This window comes from Mustelus asterias, chromosome 6, assembly GCF_964213995.1.
Source record: "Mustelus asterias chromosome 6, sMusAst1.hap1.1, whole genome shotgun sequence".
Lineage (NCBI taxonomy): Eukaryota > Metazoa > Chordata > Chondrichthyes > Carcharhiniformes > Triakidae > Mustelus > Mustelus asterias.
In genome coordinates this window covers 83,316,290-83,332,229 of record NC_135806.1, presented here as the reverse complement: position 1 = coordinate 83,332,229, position 15,940 = coordinate 83,316,290, and the positions used below count along the sequence as shown (strand labels likewise).

General features: G+C 40.0%; 1 protein-coding gene across 3 annotated transcripts in view; it reads right to left on the bottom strand.

Annotated features, from left to right (window-relative positions):
* Positions 1-15,940, bottom strand: part of ccdc112 (coiled-coil domain containing 112) — a 31,662-nt gene that overhangs the window by 5,946 nt on the left and 9,776 nt on the right. For all 3 annotated transcript variants that reach the window (XM_078214635.1, XM_078214638.1, XM_078214636.1), the window contains exons 3-7: positions 14,592-14,713; positions 13,066-13,155; positions 7,480-7,555; positions 4,119-4,500; positions 3,201-3,617 (exon numbers count right to left, since the gene is read on the bottom strand). In XM_078214635.1, coding sequence (XP_078070761.1) covers positions 3,201-3,617; positions 4,119-4,500; positions 7,480-7,555; positions 13,066-13,155; positions 14,592-14,713 — 1,087 coding nt within the window. The remainder of the gene's footprint in view (positions 1-3,200; positions 3,618-4,118; positions 4,501-7,479; positions 7,556-13,065; positions 13,156-14,591; positions 14,714-15,940) is intronic.

Sequence of the window (15,940 nt, the reverse complement as noted above, 5' to 3'; positions counted from 1 at the left end):
ACATCTCAGGACACTAAGGGGCAATTTTTAGCATGGCCAATCAACCTAACCTGCACATCTTTGGACTGTGGGAGGAAACCGGAGCACCCGGAGGAAACCCACGCAGACACGAGGAGAATGTGCAAACTCCACACAGACAATGACCCAAGCCGGGAATCGAACCCAGGTCCCTGGAGCTGTGAAGCAGCAGTGCTAACCACTGTGCTACCGTGCCGCCCACCCTCCCAGGCAGTGCATTCCAGACCGTCACCACCCTGAGTAAAAAGGTTTTTCCTCAAATCCCCCTAAACCTCCCACCCCTCACTTTTAACTTGTGCCCCCTTGTAACTAACCTTTCAACTAAAAAATAGCTGCTCCCTATCCACTCTGTCCATGTCCCTCATAACCTTGAATATCTCAATCAAGTCGCCCCTAACTCTTCTCTGCCCAAGCCTATCCAACCTCTCTTTATAACTTAAATGTTCCATCCCAGGCAACATCCTGGGGAATCTCCTCTGCACCCCCTCCTGTGTGTTCACGTCCTTCTTATAATGTGGTGACCAGAACTGCACACAGTGCTCCAGCTGAATACTCCATACTCACCAAGGTTCTATACAACTCCATCATGACCTCTCTGCTTTTGTAATCTGTACCCTGATTGATAAAGGCAATCAAGCCATATGCCTTTTTCACCACCCCATTAACCTGTCTTTCCGCCTTCAGAGATCTATGGACAAACACGCCAAGGTCCCTTCGTTCTTCGGAGCTTCCCTGTGTCAGACCTTTCATAGTATACTTCCTTATCAAATTACTCCTTCCAACGTGCATCACCTCACACTTTTCAGGGTTAAATTCCATCTGCCACTTATCCGCCCATTTGACCATCTCGTCTATATCTTCCTGTAACCCAAGACAATCAACCTCACTGTTCACCACCCGACCAATCTTTGTGTCATCGGCAAACTTACTGATCCTACCCCCCATATAGTCATCTATATAAATGACAAACAATAGGGAGCCCAGCACGGATCCCTGTGGTACGTCACTGGCCTCCGGTCACTAAAACAGCCCTCTGTCACCACCCTGTCTCCTACCGCTAAGCCAATTATGAATCCCTCTGCGAATTGCGCAAATATTTGCTCTTCAATTTCCTGCTGACTCTCTGGGGGTTTATCATAAACACCTAGCAACATAGCTGTCTCTTTTTTATTCCTAAACTCTACCCACAAAGCTTAATTTGATGCTCCCTCCAATCTATCATTTCTTCTTACTGCAGTACTTGCCTCCTTAACTAATAATGCAATGCCTCCTCCTCTTTTACCCCCTCCTCTGTCTCGCCTGAAGATTCTATATCCCAGACGTTGAGCTGCCAATCCTGCCCCTCACTCAACCACATCTCTGTGATGGCTATTATATCATAATTACATGTCAATCATCACCCTTAGCTCATCCGTTTTACCTTTAATACTCACGGCATTAAAGTAGAGGCCCTCCAGCCTCGTCTTACTCCCTTGAAACTTACTACCTTCTGACCTAATTGCTTTTCTATGTTATACTGTGTCCCTATTCTGCTAACAGTTTGGGTCCCTTCCCCCTGCCAACTAGTTTAAACTCTTCCCAACAGCACTAGCAAACCCACCAGCAAGGATGTTAGTCCCGCTCTGGTTCAGGTGTAAACTATCCCGCTTGTACAGGTCCAACCTTCCCCAAAAACGGTCCCATCTAAAACCCTCCCTCCTGCACCAACTCTTAAGCCATGCATTCATCTGTGCTATTCTCCTATTTCTGTACTCACTAGCTCGTGGCACTGGGAGTAATCCAGAGATTACAACTCGAGAGGTCTTGCTCCTTAGTCTACTGCCTAACTCCCTGAATTCTTGGTACAAGACCTCATCCTTCTTTCTACCTATGTCATTGGTACCAACATGTACCATGACCTCTGCCTTATCGTCCTCTCCCTACAGGATACCCTGCAGCCAGTGACATCCTAGACCCAGTGGCGGATTAACTACCACCCGGACACGTAGGCTGAGTTTTAGTAAGGCCCCCTGACCTTGCCCCGTGCCTCACCCTTCATTTGAATAGAATAAAGTGACGTTAGATAACTTATATCGTTGTACTATGTATAATGTACTACATGTATAATATCATAAAGTTATATGAATCAATTACAGCCCTTTCATTTATTTTTCATTTTCTTTACATTTGTACTTTAAAAAGCTTCTGTGTTTTTTGGTTTACAAAAGTGTCGATAACAGCATGTAAATCAACAGATCGAAGCATGTCTGATTCAATGTGCATGAGTGCCAGATGACTAAGTTTCTCATCGCTCACTGTTGAGCGCAAATAGATTTTGATCCTCTTCAGTGCCGAAAATGAACGCTCACCCTTCCGGGCCCCTACGCTTAAGCCTGTCAGCCTAACGGTTAATCCGCCACTGCCTGGACCCTGGCACCAGGGAGGCAACACACCATCTTGGAGTCTCTTTCATGACCACAGAAGCACCTATCTGTGCCCGACTATGGAGTCCCCTATGACTATAGCTCTTCTGCACTTTGACCCTCCCTGCTGAACAACAGAGCCAGCCGTGGTAACACTGCACTGGCCGCTGCTGTTGTTTCCCCCAATAGGCCACCCCACCCCAATAGTATCCAAAGTGGTATACCTATTAGAGAGGGGGACAGCCACGGGGGATTCCTGCACTGACTGCCTGCCCTTTCTGGTGGTCACCCATCTTTCTGCCTGCACATTGGGTGTGACCAGGTCTCTGTAACTCCTGTCTATGACACTTTCCGCCACCTGCACGCTCCCAAGTGCATCCAACTGTTGCTCCAACCGAACCATGCGGTCTGTGAGGAACTGCCATTGGATGCACTTCCTGCAGATGTAGCCACCCGGAACGCTGGAAGCGTCATGGACCTCCCACATCTCCGTTATAGCACTGCACCCCACTGACTGACATTTCTAATGTTAATTAATCAATCACTTCAAAATAAATAATTTCTGTAAAATGTAAGGAAGTGACATAACTTGGGATTACACCTCAAAATGTTTCCTTAAGATGCAAAATTTTACTAAGACTTTTATTAAATACAGAAAAAAGTATAAAGATATGTTCTCATATTTGACTATTTAAAAAGTGAACCAAAGAACTTTTTATCTCAGTTAGCAATATTGTTAAACATAATGAAATAGTTTATTAACAAGTCTAAATGACTCACCCTGTCTTGAAACCTGGAGATTTCTCTTGCCACCAGCCACAGTCTTTCTTCTCTTTCAGCTTCCTCTCTCGCTTGTGTTTCCAGTCGCAGAAATTCCTCCTTCTCCTTCTTTTGTTCAGCTAAATCTTTGAGCATTCCCTTTATTTTGAGCCGCCTCTGATTTTCCTTCCTTTGCCTTTTTGTTTTCTCCTCTTGTTCCTTCATTTGTTTTTCTTCCTCACGATAAAGTTCCAGTTCTTTCTGCTTCTTCCATGATTGCAGCCGAGCTTCCCTTTCTTTTCTCTCTTTCTCAAGCCTGAGCTGTTTGGCCTTTTCTTTAGCTAGATGTGCTGCATCTAGTTCCTCTTCAGTCTGTGCTTGCATCCTCAGCAGTTTCACTTTTTCATATTGTTTCTTTGTCTTCCATTTCTGAATAGCCTGAAAAGGTAATTCATCAGAGATTCAAGTTAATAATGATGGGCATTATCTATTTCTTAGGGTTACTGGTTCCAATTATGAAGATTCAGGGCTTCATATTGTATTGTACTCAAATAATTTCATTCTGAATGCCAAGTTTTGCACAAAAAGTACTGAGTTTCCTTTTCTGCAGAGTTTCCTCATGGTAAACTGAACGTGTGAACCTAAACCTCACCACTAATTTATTGAAGCTCTACTTGCTGCACTACTGAACTAGGTATTGTGATTTTCATTTTATTCTGTGCATTTCTTAGTTCCAAAATTAATAGATAAATTAAAATGTCCGCTTGCTACTGAATAGGAAGTATAGCCATCACAACAGAACTAAAGAGTTTTGTGTGTAGTAAATCTTAGCAGAAAGAATAACGGGGATTGCCAGGGGAAAAGAAAACTGAGCTCCTAAATTACAACTCTACTCAATACTTCAAAATTTTCTAACTAAATATTTCCACAACTTCCTACCTCTTTTTGCCTCTCTTCCAGAAAGAGAAACTCTTGGTACCATTGCACATGCTGCAGTATATCCTCACGAGTCCTCCCAACCAAATACTGCAGAGCGTCTTCAATGAACGATGCTTTTCCTTTGTGTTTTATCCAGACTTTAAGAAAGTTCTGATGGTCAAAATCATCCCAGCCACCTTGACGTCCAGTCTGCTGAAGGAACTGATCAAATTCTGCAATTTCAACCAATACATTGTCCGGACCAGATTTAATTGATGTTCCTTTTGCCACAGTAGTCTTGGATGTCATGGTTACTGAAGTCTGTGCCCATATTTCCATCTTCTTTTCCACAGCTGAAATTTCCTGAATAGTTGTCTTTTCTTCCTTCAGAAGTTCTTCGTATCTTAATTAAAAATGGAACAGAAAACATGTAACACACAATGTGGATAAAGGGGAATCTGTAGATATGCCAAAGCGTTTGATAAGGTGCCACATCAAAAATTACTGAACAAAATAAGAGCTCATGGTGTAGGAGGCAACATATTAACATATATAGATAATTGGTTAACAAAGAGGAACCACAAAGTAGTATAATTTTTGGGTTGGCAAGATGTGACGAGTGGAATACCATAGGGATTGGTGCTGGGGCTGTAACTATTTACAATATATATTAATGACTTGGATGAGGGGACCAAATGCATGGTTGCTAAATTTGCTGATGATACAAAGATAGGCAAGTTTTGAAGAGGACATAAAGAGTCTGCAAAGAGATTTAAATTGGTTAAGTGAGTGGGCAGAAATCTGGCAGCTGAGACTGTAATGTGGGAAAACGTGAACCTGTTCACTTCAGCAGGAAGAATAGAAAAACAGAATATTATTTAATGAAAAGAGACTGCAGAATTCTTGAATTACAGACTATGTACCAGTCTTGGTCCATAATCACAAAAAATTAATATGCAGGCACAGCAGATAATTAGGAAAGTACATAGGATATAATACAAATGTAAGGATGTTTTGTAACAGTTGTATAGGGTGTTGATGAGGCTGCATCTGGAGCTCAATCAAGTAAGCTACATAACTAGGAAAGTAAAGAGGACTTTAAACTAATCAAAGGGCGGGGGGAGGGGAGAGTGAGGGGGGTTTGAAGGCAAGAAGGAACAGAGAGAAAAGAAACCTAAGAATACAGCAATACATCAACAGTGAAGTCTAGATGTTACAAATATAACAAAAAGACAAAACTAAAGGCTCGGAATCTGAATGCATGTAGCATTCATAACAAAGTAAATTAACTGATAATGTACATTGAAGTAAATAAACATGATCTGATAACCATTAGAGACATGGTTGAAGGATGACAAGGATTAGCTCTTGAATATTGAGGGGCATAAGGCATTCAAGAAGAATAGGGAGCTAGGGAAAGATGGAGGGATAGCACTGTTAACCAAAGATGGCACTGGTGCAATAGTTAGAGATGACCTTGGTTCAAGAGATCATTAATTATAATTGGTTTGGGTGGAGATGAGGAATAGTAGGGAAAGAAGTCACTAGTGAGAGTTGTCTACAAACCCCTAAATAATGACCACAACGTGGATTTACATCTAGCAATCTGGATATAAACTGGAAAAGTCAAACTGGTAGTAGCAGCTGATTGAGAAGTTCTTGAAATGCTTTTGATAGAGCAGCATGTTCTGGAACAGGTTACATTAGACTTAATATTATGTAATGTGACTGGATTAATTAATCACCTCCAAGTAAAGATACCCTTAGGCTGCAGTGACCACAATATGATTAAATTTTACATCCAGTTTGAAAGGGGGAAGCGTGGGTCTAAGACTGGTACTTTAAAACTAAATAAAGACAACTATGTGGGCATGAAAGCTGAGCTAGCTGAAGTAAACTGGGATACTAGGCTGGGGATATATCAATAAGAGAAACAATGGCAGACATTTAAGGGAATATTTCAGAATATTAAGAACAAGTATATTTCTACTATAAAGAAAAATTCTAAGGGGAGGATCCACCATCAAGGAAAGCATCAAACTTCAGGAGAAAGCTTATAACTGGGCAAAGATGTGTGTCAGGTCAAAAGATTGGTCAAAATATAAAGAACAGCAACAAGTGACTAAAAGGTTAATCAGGTGAAAGAAATCAGAGTATGAGAGGAAGCGAAGTAGAAATGTTAAAATGGAGAGCAAGAATTTCTACAGGTATTTAAAGAAGTAAAGTGAATGTTGATCCTCTCAATAGTGACAATGGGGAGCTAATAGTAGATAATAAGTAAATGGCATATGAAATGAACAAATATTTTGCTTCTCTCTCTTCACTAAAAAAGGTACAAAAACATTCCTGTAATAGCTGTAAATCAGGAGGTTGTGGGGGGGGGGGGGGGGGGGGGGGGAATTTGGTGAAATTTTAATCTCTGGGGAAGCGGTACTGAGGAAACTGATGGAGCTACGGTTGACAAGTCTCCACATCCTAACCAGTGGAACCTAGTGAATTTTGATGAAAAAGTCCTCTGCAGTATTTCATTAAACTTCCCCAGCAGAGAAAGAAGGGATAGGAATAATGGTGGGTTGGGGCAAGTGAAGGATTCAAACTTCCTCAAAAGGAAAGGAAAAAAAACTGGCAAGAAAGGGAGAAACCAGAAGAGATGGTCCCTTTAATCACCTCAAACGTCTCCCAGCTCCACACCACCAATGAGCAACATGAACTTCATTCCAGTTCTATCAACAACACAATCTACATTTGCCATTTTTAATTGTACATCTGGCTGTTTTTCCACAGTTCAAACAGAGATAAGTACAAAAGTTTCAGATCCCCCAGGACTTAACTCTAAAATCCTGATAACCGTGACAAAGTGGCTCCAAAACTCAGTGCAACCATGGAACTCATTTTATGCTAGTAAATGTAAAGCTTTTCTACACCGATATTGAAAAATAAATCACAGATTGGAAATGTGTGGACCATTTTTAGGTTATAAAAAATACTATGTGCAGAGACTTCAGGGTTGAAATACTGACTTCAAAGATGCAATTAAGTTGAAGTTAAGTTGAATTTATTAGTGTCACAAGTAGGTTTACATGAACACGGCTATAAAGTTACTGTGAAAATCCCCTAGTCGCCACACTCTGGCATCTGTTCAGGTACACTAAGGGAGAATTTAGCATGGCCAATGCACCTAACCAGCATGTATTTCGGGCTGTGGGAGGAAACTGGGACAGCCAGAGGAAACCCATGCAGACACAGGGAGAACATGGAAAACTGACTTTCATTGCAATTTCAATTTTGCCTTCAGCCAAAGCATTAACACATCTAAATGCAAGTCACTAGAAGCTCTAAATTGTCATAATGGTACTGGAAGTTCAGATATTTAAGGACTTACATCTGCCGTTGCTCTTCTTTAAAGACATTGATTGCATCTTCAACTTCTTCCATGATTTCTCTCAACTTTTCTATAACTGAGAACATCACACTTCTTAATCCATTAGTAAATACACAAGAGCAAATGCCACAACTACCACCATTGGTAATAGCTGTATCAGTGAATCAAATACTTGTAAAATAGATAAATTTGAAATTATTTAAATATACAGACCATAGCATTAGGTGAAATAATTCAATTCCAGCTACATTGGAAATACCAAAATGAAACTGAGCATTTTTGTACCAGGGAAGAATTAGTGAAGAATCATCACAAAAGATGATTCAAAAGATACAAAAGTCCGAGGACACGTACCAACCGAGTCAAGAACAGCTTCTTCACTGCTGCCTTCAGACTTTTGAATGGACCTACCTCACACTAAGCTGATCTTTCTCTACACCCTAATTATGACTGTAACACTGCATTCTGCACTCTCGCCTTTCCTTCTCTATGAACAGTATGCCTTGTTTCTAGCGTGCAAGAAACAATACTTTTCACTGTATACTAAAACTTGTGACAATAATAAATCAAATCAAAGCCACCATCACTCACCTCCAAAAAGCTATAAAATCAGATTTGTGGACCACAACAGCTGGATGATTTAAGGGCAATTTAACAATAAACTAGAATCCTATATCCAATAGAACTTTGGTAGTCAAGTATGTTATGCATTTGTTAGAAATTCAAGTCTGCTGTAGAACTACCTTGGTGTCAAAGGCATCAGCCACACACTGAAGCAGTTTGAGGGCCTTGCTTTTATGGGGTTGACTCAATATTGAACTGTTACAGCATAATCCACTGTGATTTGGACCAATTATTATACAAAGGTAATTGTTTAAGTTCTCGGATGACAATGTACATTTAGCAAGATGAAGCTTTATATTAATTGCTAAGCTGCTTTATTTCACATTGTGCGATGTTGCTCCAAGACAATGAGTTATTTCTCTCAACTTAAAACACAGTAGCTCTTCTGAATTCTGGTCCACAGTTCAAGAGCATCTAATTTTCCTGCTGCTTCCTCAACTGAACTCTCTCGATCTTGTTACTTTTTTATTGCCGAAGTATAACTGTCCTCACCAGTCTGTTATTTTCCAAGGAAAGCCTGACCCTATTTATCTTCGACCAATATTAAATAGCTTGGTGAAATATCACCAGGTGTTCTTTGAACACTGACACAAGCTAACATATTACTTATTATTTGATGTCTGAATTAGCCAATTTATTGTACCACATTAACCATCCTTTGTTTAAATGCCTATAAAAAAAACTTGAGAATATATTTTGTTTTCATAAAAAAAATTAAAAGTATTAAATTTGCTCTTTCTGTAAAATAAAATGGCCAAAACAGCCCTGAAATGTTACAGCATTCGAAGTCAAACCTCACAAAATAGAATCCAAATTTCACAGTTCTCACCAAGAGATGAAGCACTGCACAGAAGCAGCGCAATCTGGTTCAAGCGTAATTTGGTAGTCAACTGTGGAAGTGCAATTCATTACACAATTTTAAAACAGCCTTAACGTCAGTTGTTCCTAGTCAGTTCTCCAGATTGCTGCAACCTTCTTCAAGAAATAGCAGAAAGCTAAATTAGGGATTGACAGATCTTCGATCTATGTTGACTAGCTAAAGGTAGCATTAGAGTAAACAATGACTATGCAAACATTATCAAGAGAAGGAAGTATACATATTTAGTAATTCATTAGAAAAAGATGTAGTGCCAGAAAACTGGTAAAACAGGCAATGGTAAAATAGCTAATTTTAGCTAAAATAGCTAAAATTTGATAAAACATCTACATTATATAGGAGGAAATTATTAACATCAGTAATTGCAAAAATGGAATCCCTACTAAAGGAGAATTTAGAAGAACATCTAGAAACGAAATACAATAATGAACATTGATCAATCCAGACTCAATGGGCTAAATGTCCTCCTTCTGCATTGTAAAGACTGTTAATGAATTCTGAGTAAATAATAATAATGCTGTAGATGTAATTCATTTGGATTTTCAAACAAAGACCTTCGAAAAGGTGCTCCATGAGAGACTAATGAATGAAGTCAGAGAATACATAGTCAAGGGAGATGTTTGCAAGCTAGCAAGACAGAAAACAGACTAAGAATAAAGGGCAATTATTCAAAGTGGCAGAAGGTGGGAAGTGATATTCAACACGATTCATAGCAGGACTATTGTTCATTACAATTTACGTTAATGATTTGGACTTTGGAATCAAAAACATAATCTCTAAATTTGCAGATGTCAACCAATTGGTTGGAGAGGTGGGAAGATATTCATTACTGAGGAGCAATGGAACAAATCAATAAACTTGTATAATGGCCAAATAATTTGCAAATTAACTTGAACAGATGAATGCGAGGTAGCACATTTTGGGAGGAAGAACAGGGTGGTCACTTCTTACTTGGAAGATGCAAATCTAGGAGGAGTAGATGAACAAACACCAATCATTTAAATTTGCACCACAGGTTAGAAAAGTAATTAAAAATGAAGCACTAGGATTTAATTCTAGAAGGATAGAATTGAAAAGTAGGGAAGTTATGCTTTAACCTCTATCTACGATTTAGGTTAGATGGATTAGCCGTGGATAGGGCAAGTATGAGCCTGGGTAAGATACTCTGTCAGAGAGTTGGTACAGAATTGATAGACCAAATGGCCTCCTTCAACAATGTAGGAATTCAATGAAACCTTGGTTATACCATACTTAAGCGTACTGAATGCAGTTTCAGTCATCATATTAACAAAAGGTTATATATGTATTTGACATGTTTTAAACAGGATTTGCAAGGATAATACCAAAAATGTGAGGATGTACATATCAAGGAAGAATGAAGTGTCTGGATCTCTTGTCTCTTGAAAAAGGGCTGAGGACTAACCCAAGAGTTTTTTCATAATAAAAGTTATGGAAGTTGATATTGCAGATTCAGAGGGTATGTTTCCACGTTTGGGGAAGAGCATAACTAGAGGCCTTCAATAAAAGATCGTCATCAAGAAATGAAAATGGGAAATCAAAAGAAATGCCTTGACCCAAACAGTGGTGAGAATATGGAACTTGCTACCACAGGGAGAAGTTGAAGCAAATAATATGGATGCATTTAAGGGGAAGCTAGACAAGTATACGCAGGAAAAAGGAATGGAAGGAAATATGCTGATAAATTTAAATGAGAGAAGACAGGAGGAGATTCAAGTGAAGGATAAATGCTGAAAAGCACAGCACGGGCCAAATGGTCTGTTTTGGTGCTGTAATATCCTATGCAATCCTACTTACACGTATACAGTGTTCTTTTTCAGTTCAACACATTTATTTCTGACCAGATTTGAGCTTTAATTTTCAAATAGAATAATTTCTTAGGATTTAAAACATTTTGCTATCAATACTAAATCACAAAATCCGCCAACAGGGTTAAAAAATTACGAGATGCAGTGTGTAGCTGTTCTTCTCCTTACATGATAAATGAATATGGTGTCATGTTTTATACAATATTATTTTGACAGATCGACATTTTACAAGCCATTTAATCTATTAATTCATTAAACAAAATATCTAAACAAGCAAGAAACTGTCATTTCTTAGAATTCACAGCGATGGTTCAAGGTCCCCCTCCTGTTGGAAAAACATCCAGACTCCCTGAAGTACAAATATTATTTCTATATTAAAAATTAATCATAAAAGTAAACATATTTATTGTTTTATTTATTTAATGTGAAGCTGGTTGCTGGCACTGATTGTCTCCAGTCACGTGGTAAAAAGCAGCAGCAAATCTGTGCACAGCAAAACCCGTAACAAAAAATTGGATGGATTGCTATATAGATTTTGCAACCAGGTTCTAGATGCACTTCCCAATCCAAAATTATGTATATTATATATGAAACATTTGCTAAATAATCTGCTGTATACTAAGAATTATGCTGATGACAATTTAAGATTGTTAGTCGGACTCTCAATGTGGCGCATGAGTGTACTGGAATCTGCAAAGAACATGTACTCACAACATGCCTGTTCAGTTAAACAAAAAAGTGAGTCATTTGCTGATATCTGTAAGTCACTATCAACTAGTGCATTCTCCATGGTGACAACTCTACTAATCAAAGTCCAATTGCCAACCTATCAGCATTCTCTTCTCACAGCATAAATTGTTTCCCCCTTTACTGATATTCTTGAAGTGTCCTGATGAGTGCAAGACGAAAAGCATCGACACATCTCTTTCGCAGCAATAAAGAAAACATGGCTAACTTTCATGACCATCTTTGCCTTGTGAGTAATACACCCTGGACTGGGACCAAAAACTGCATTCTCCTGGCAAAAGAGAACAGTCTGATCAGCTATCAAGCTGTGCTTAGCTCTGTAAACAGCTGCCATGGACAATTCACATCACAGAAAAAGTGAAGTCAGCCATGTAATCACCCACTATATTTGGTTAAATCTCAGCCCATTACCTTAGCAAAATTGAAGTCAATGGGAATCAGGGAGGAAACTCTCCACTAGTCATTTCCAGCAGAGGCTGTGGTTGTTGAAGGCCAATCATCTCAACCCCAGCGTATCATTGCAGGAATTCCTCAGGTTATTGTCAGAGATGATACCATCTTCAGCTGTTTTAGCAGTTACCATTTCTCTGCAGAAAGTGGGGTCATCAGGATGAGAAGTGGGATGTTCTCTGACAATTGCACATTGTTCAGTACCATTTGTAATTCCTCAGATAATAAAGCAGTCGAAGCCCACACACAGCAAGACCTGGGCAACATTCAAACTTAGGCTGATCAGTAGCAAGACCATCCACAAGAGGAGAAAATTCTAATCATTTCCCCTTCATTGCTGAATCTCCCACCATGAACATCCTGTGAGTTATTAACCAGAAACATAGAAGATAGGAGCAGGAGGAGGCCATCTGGCCCTTTGAGCCCGCTCCGCCATTCATTACGATCATGGCTGATCATCCAACTCAATAGCCTAATCCTGCTTTTTCCCCCATAACCTTTGATCCCATTTGCCCCAAGTGCTATATCCAGCCGCCTCTTGAATGCATTCAATGTTTTGGCATCAACTACTTCCTGTGGTAATGAATTCCACAGGCTCACCACTCTTTGGGTGAAGAAATGTCTTCTCACCTCCGTCCTAAATGGTCTACCCTGAATCCTTAGACTGTGACCCCTGGTTCTGGACTGGAAAAGACAGCTAAGATGATTTGATAGAAATGTTCAAAATCATGAGGGGCCTGCTCGTAAAAGGATCAAGGATAAAAAGCTATAGAATTAAAGTGATTTGTAAAAGAAGCAAATGTGATGTGAGAAAATCCGTTTTCACACAAGTCGCTCATGCCTGAAATGCACTGCCTGCAAGTGTGGTGGAGGAAGGTTCAATTGAAGTATTCAAGAGGGCATTAGATGATTACTTGAATAGAAACAATATGCGGGCAACAATGGAAGAAACTAAAGGAATGGCACCAAGTCATGATGCTCGTTTGGAGAGCTGTTGCAAGCATGATGAGCCAAATGGCCTCATTTTTGGGCTGTAACAATTCAGTGATATAATGTACATACATTCTGGGGTCGGCTTGACATCCATTAGCTGGCTCTGGAATCTCTTCACACTGTGATGTATTTTGGCAAGTTGCTGTTGAACCTTCATCTCTGTTGTAAGAAAATTTCAAACAAGAAATGTTATACTTACAAAAAACATTGAAGGTAATAAAATATCTCAAGGCAGTTCAGAGGGGCATTATAAAACAAAATTTTGACATCAAGTCAGGTGAGGGGGACAAAGGGCAGATGAGCAAAAGCTGGGTCAGAGAGGTTGGTTTTAAAGAGCATTTTAATGGAGAACAAGTAGAGAACGGGAGCGGTTTAGGGAGGGAATTCCAGATTTTAGGATGCTGGCACCTGAAAACACAGCCATCAGTGGTGGAACAATTAAAATCAGGAGTGCTAAAGGGGTCAGAATTAGACAAACACAGATATTTCTTAAAGCCAAGTGCGATTTCAGAGATAGGGAAGGGAAAAGGCATGGAGGGATTTGAAAACAAGGATTATAATTTTAATATTTAATTGAAGCAAATTTTTGTTCAGTACTAGAAGTTTGAAAAACTTGATAATTTAGCAACAGTGGAGTAGTCAAATGGGGCAGGAACAGGTTGATATGAGGGGTCTACCAGGTCCTTTTTTGTGGATTTTGCTAAGGAGGTAGAAGCAGGCTGTGGGGAGTTCGGGGACTATGAAGTTGGAAGCTGTGGAGGGAAGACCTCCAGAGAAGATGAGGTCAGTCGCAGTCCTGGAAATAACGGCCCTAATGTTCGGTGGTGGGGGTCATGGTCAGGGAGAGGTATAACAAAGTGCCTTGAGAGTTGGTGCTCAGACTCTGCGAGGTAGAGGTCAGTATGCCAGGCTACAACAATACCACCCTTGTCGGTAGATTTGATAACAAAGTCAGGGTTGGACTTGAGAGAACTGAGCGCAGCAAGTTCAGAAGGAGGCAGGTTGGAGGGGGCAGAGAAATTGAGATGGCCCAAGTAGCCTCCTTCAGCACTATAGGGATTCTATGACTCTATGGTACTGTTAAATTTGATTCGGTGATTGGTTAGAACTTGCTGAACTATCCTGAGTGCGACAACAGCTACCCCAACAACCAATTGAAGATAATCAGTCAAGCTCATAACATGGCTCATTTATGATTCCTAGAAGCAACATACATTCATATGCAGAGATCTATTCTCTGCAAACAAACTGAATATGTTCAAGCCTTGTGCCTTTTCTAAGATAGGCTGGGAGCTTAGGGAGCATATAGTTCTCTCTTGTTCTCTATGTGGCAGAATGCCTTGGCCAATCAAACAGCAGAATTTTGTCCTGTGGTACAAACTGATATGATTTTTAAATATGCTATTCTTGGTGTTTGATCTGATGAGTGCAAGATGAACAGTTTTGGCAAAAAGTCTCTCTTTTCAATAATATTCAAGATGCACTCCATTCTCAATTACATCGAGGGGGGAGAAGAACAGGTTGCCATGATAGCAAAGAGAAAACTCTGATTCAAGAAAAAGCAAAATACTGACAAATAATTAATCAGTTCCTACTTTCTGTTTTCCTGTTGTTTATCAGTTTCAGCTCCAGTTCTTCAAGAGTGCTGTATTCGGCTCTAAATTCATTCCTTTTATTGAAAAGATGGGTATTCTTGTCCTTTTCTAAATTTGCTATTCTGTATTGGGAGAAAAATAGTTTTAAAAATTAAGAATTCTAGATTATGTGCAGAAGATTTCAGATTAATAGTGCATTCCCAAAATTCATTTGCACCACTTCATGTTTGAACGACCGGTGACAGACAGCATTCTGCATTTCAGATGCTCAAACTTATTTATTCTGCAGTTATGCTACAATCAGCTTGGTAATGTCCACACATACCATGAAAAACTTTAGATATTAATAACAAGTGCTTATATTCTCTCCTGAAGGCACAGGCTTTAGCTGAAATATAACTCTGCACACACTGGCAGCCTTTCGATATCTCAGAACATGATTATTCTTCATATCCCAGCCTGCAGGTTAATGGATTATTCGAGGGCATTACAACCAAGTTTATTCATCTCTTTATCCAACATCCACAGGAGTGCACATTTTAAATCTGGGACTTTCTGATTCAGAATTGCTCAATGTCATACAAGAAGTATTTCTAAATGTTCCCATCAAACATTTATTTTTCATCAAAATTGCAAATGCAAAAAACTTTAGAAATCAATGTCTTTAAAGTCTAAAGTTATCACTGAGACGGGATTCCAAAATGCTGGAAATCTTAGAGAAGGATGAGTTTCAGCAAAAGTTACGGTTGTTTTAAAACAAATAAAAGATTTTAATTGAAACAAAAACTGAAAATAGTCAACAAGTCAGACAGCATTTGTTGAACGATAAACCTGGTCTGGCCTACATGTGACTCCAGACCCACAGCAATGTGGTTGACTCTTAAAAATTCCCTCTACACAAAGGCAACTGGGGATGGACAATGAATGCTGGATTAGCCAGCATATTCCATAAAAAAAGGATTTTTAAAAAATGAATTCCTGGAATGTGTCTGAGATGAGTTTCTGAAACAGTGGGGCCGATTTAACCAAATCGGTTCTAAGTGCCGGGTGCAGTTGTAAATCAGACCTGCGCCCGGCAGCCGCGCTCTAGCGCCCCCATACGCCTTTTTTCGGCGCAGGTCCAATGGGCGGGGCCTAGCGCATTTGCATCTGTCGGAGCACCGAACTGCGCATGTGCAGTTCGAAGCCGACAGCACTCAGCGCGCCCGAGCGCAAAAGTCAAAGGCAGCACTGACAGCACTGCTATCTGCGCTGCCTTTGACTTTCCCCTGGTGTGGGGGGGGGGTAGGATGTGACGTCTCTTCCCTGAGGGGTAGGGGGGGGGATCTGACGTCTCTTCCCTGAGGGGG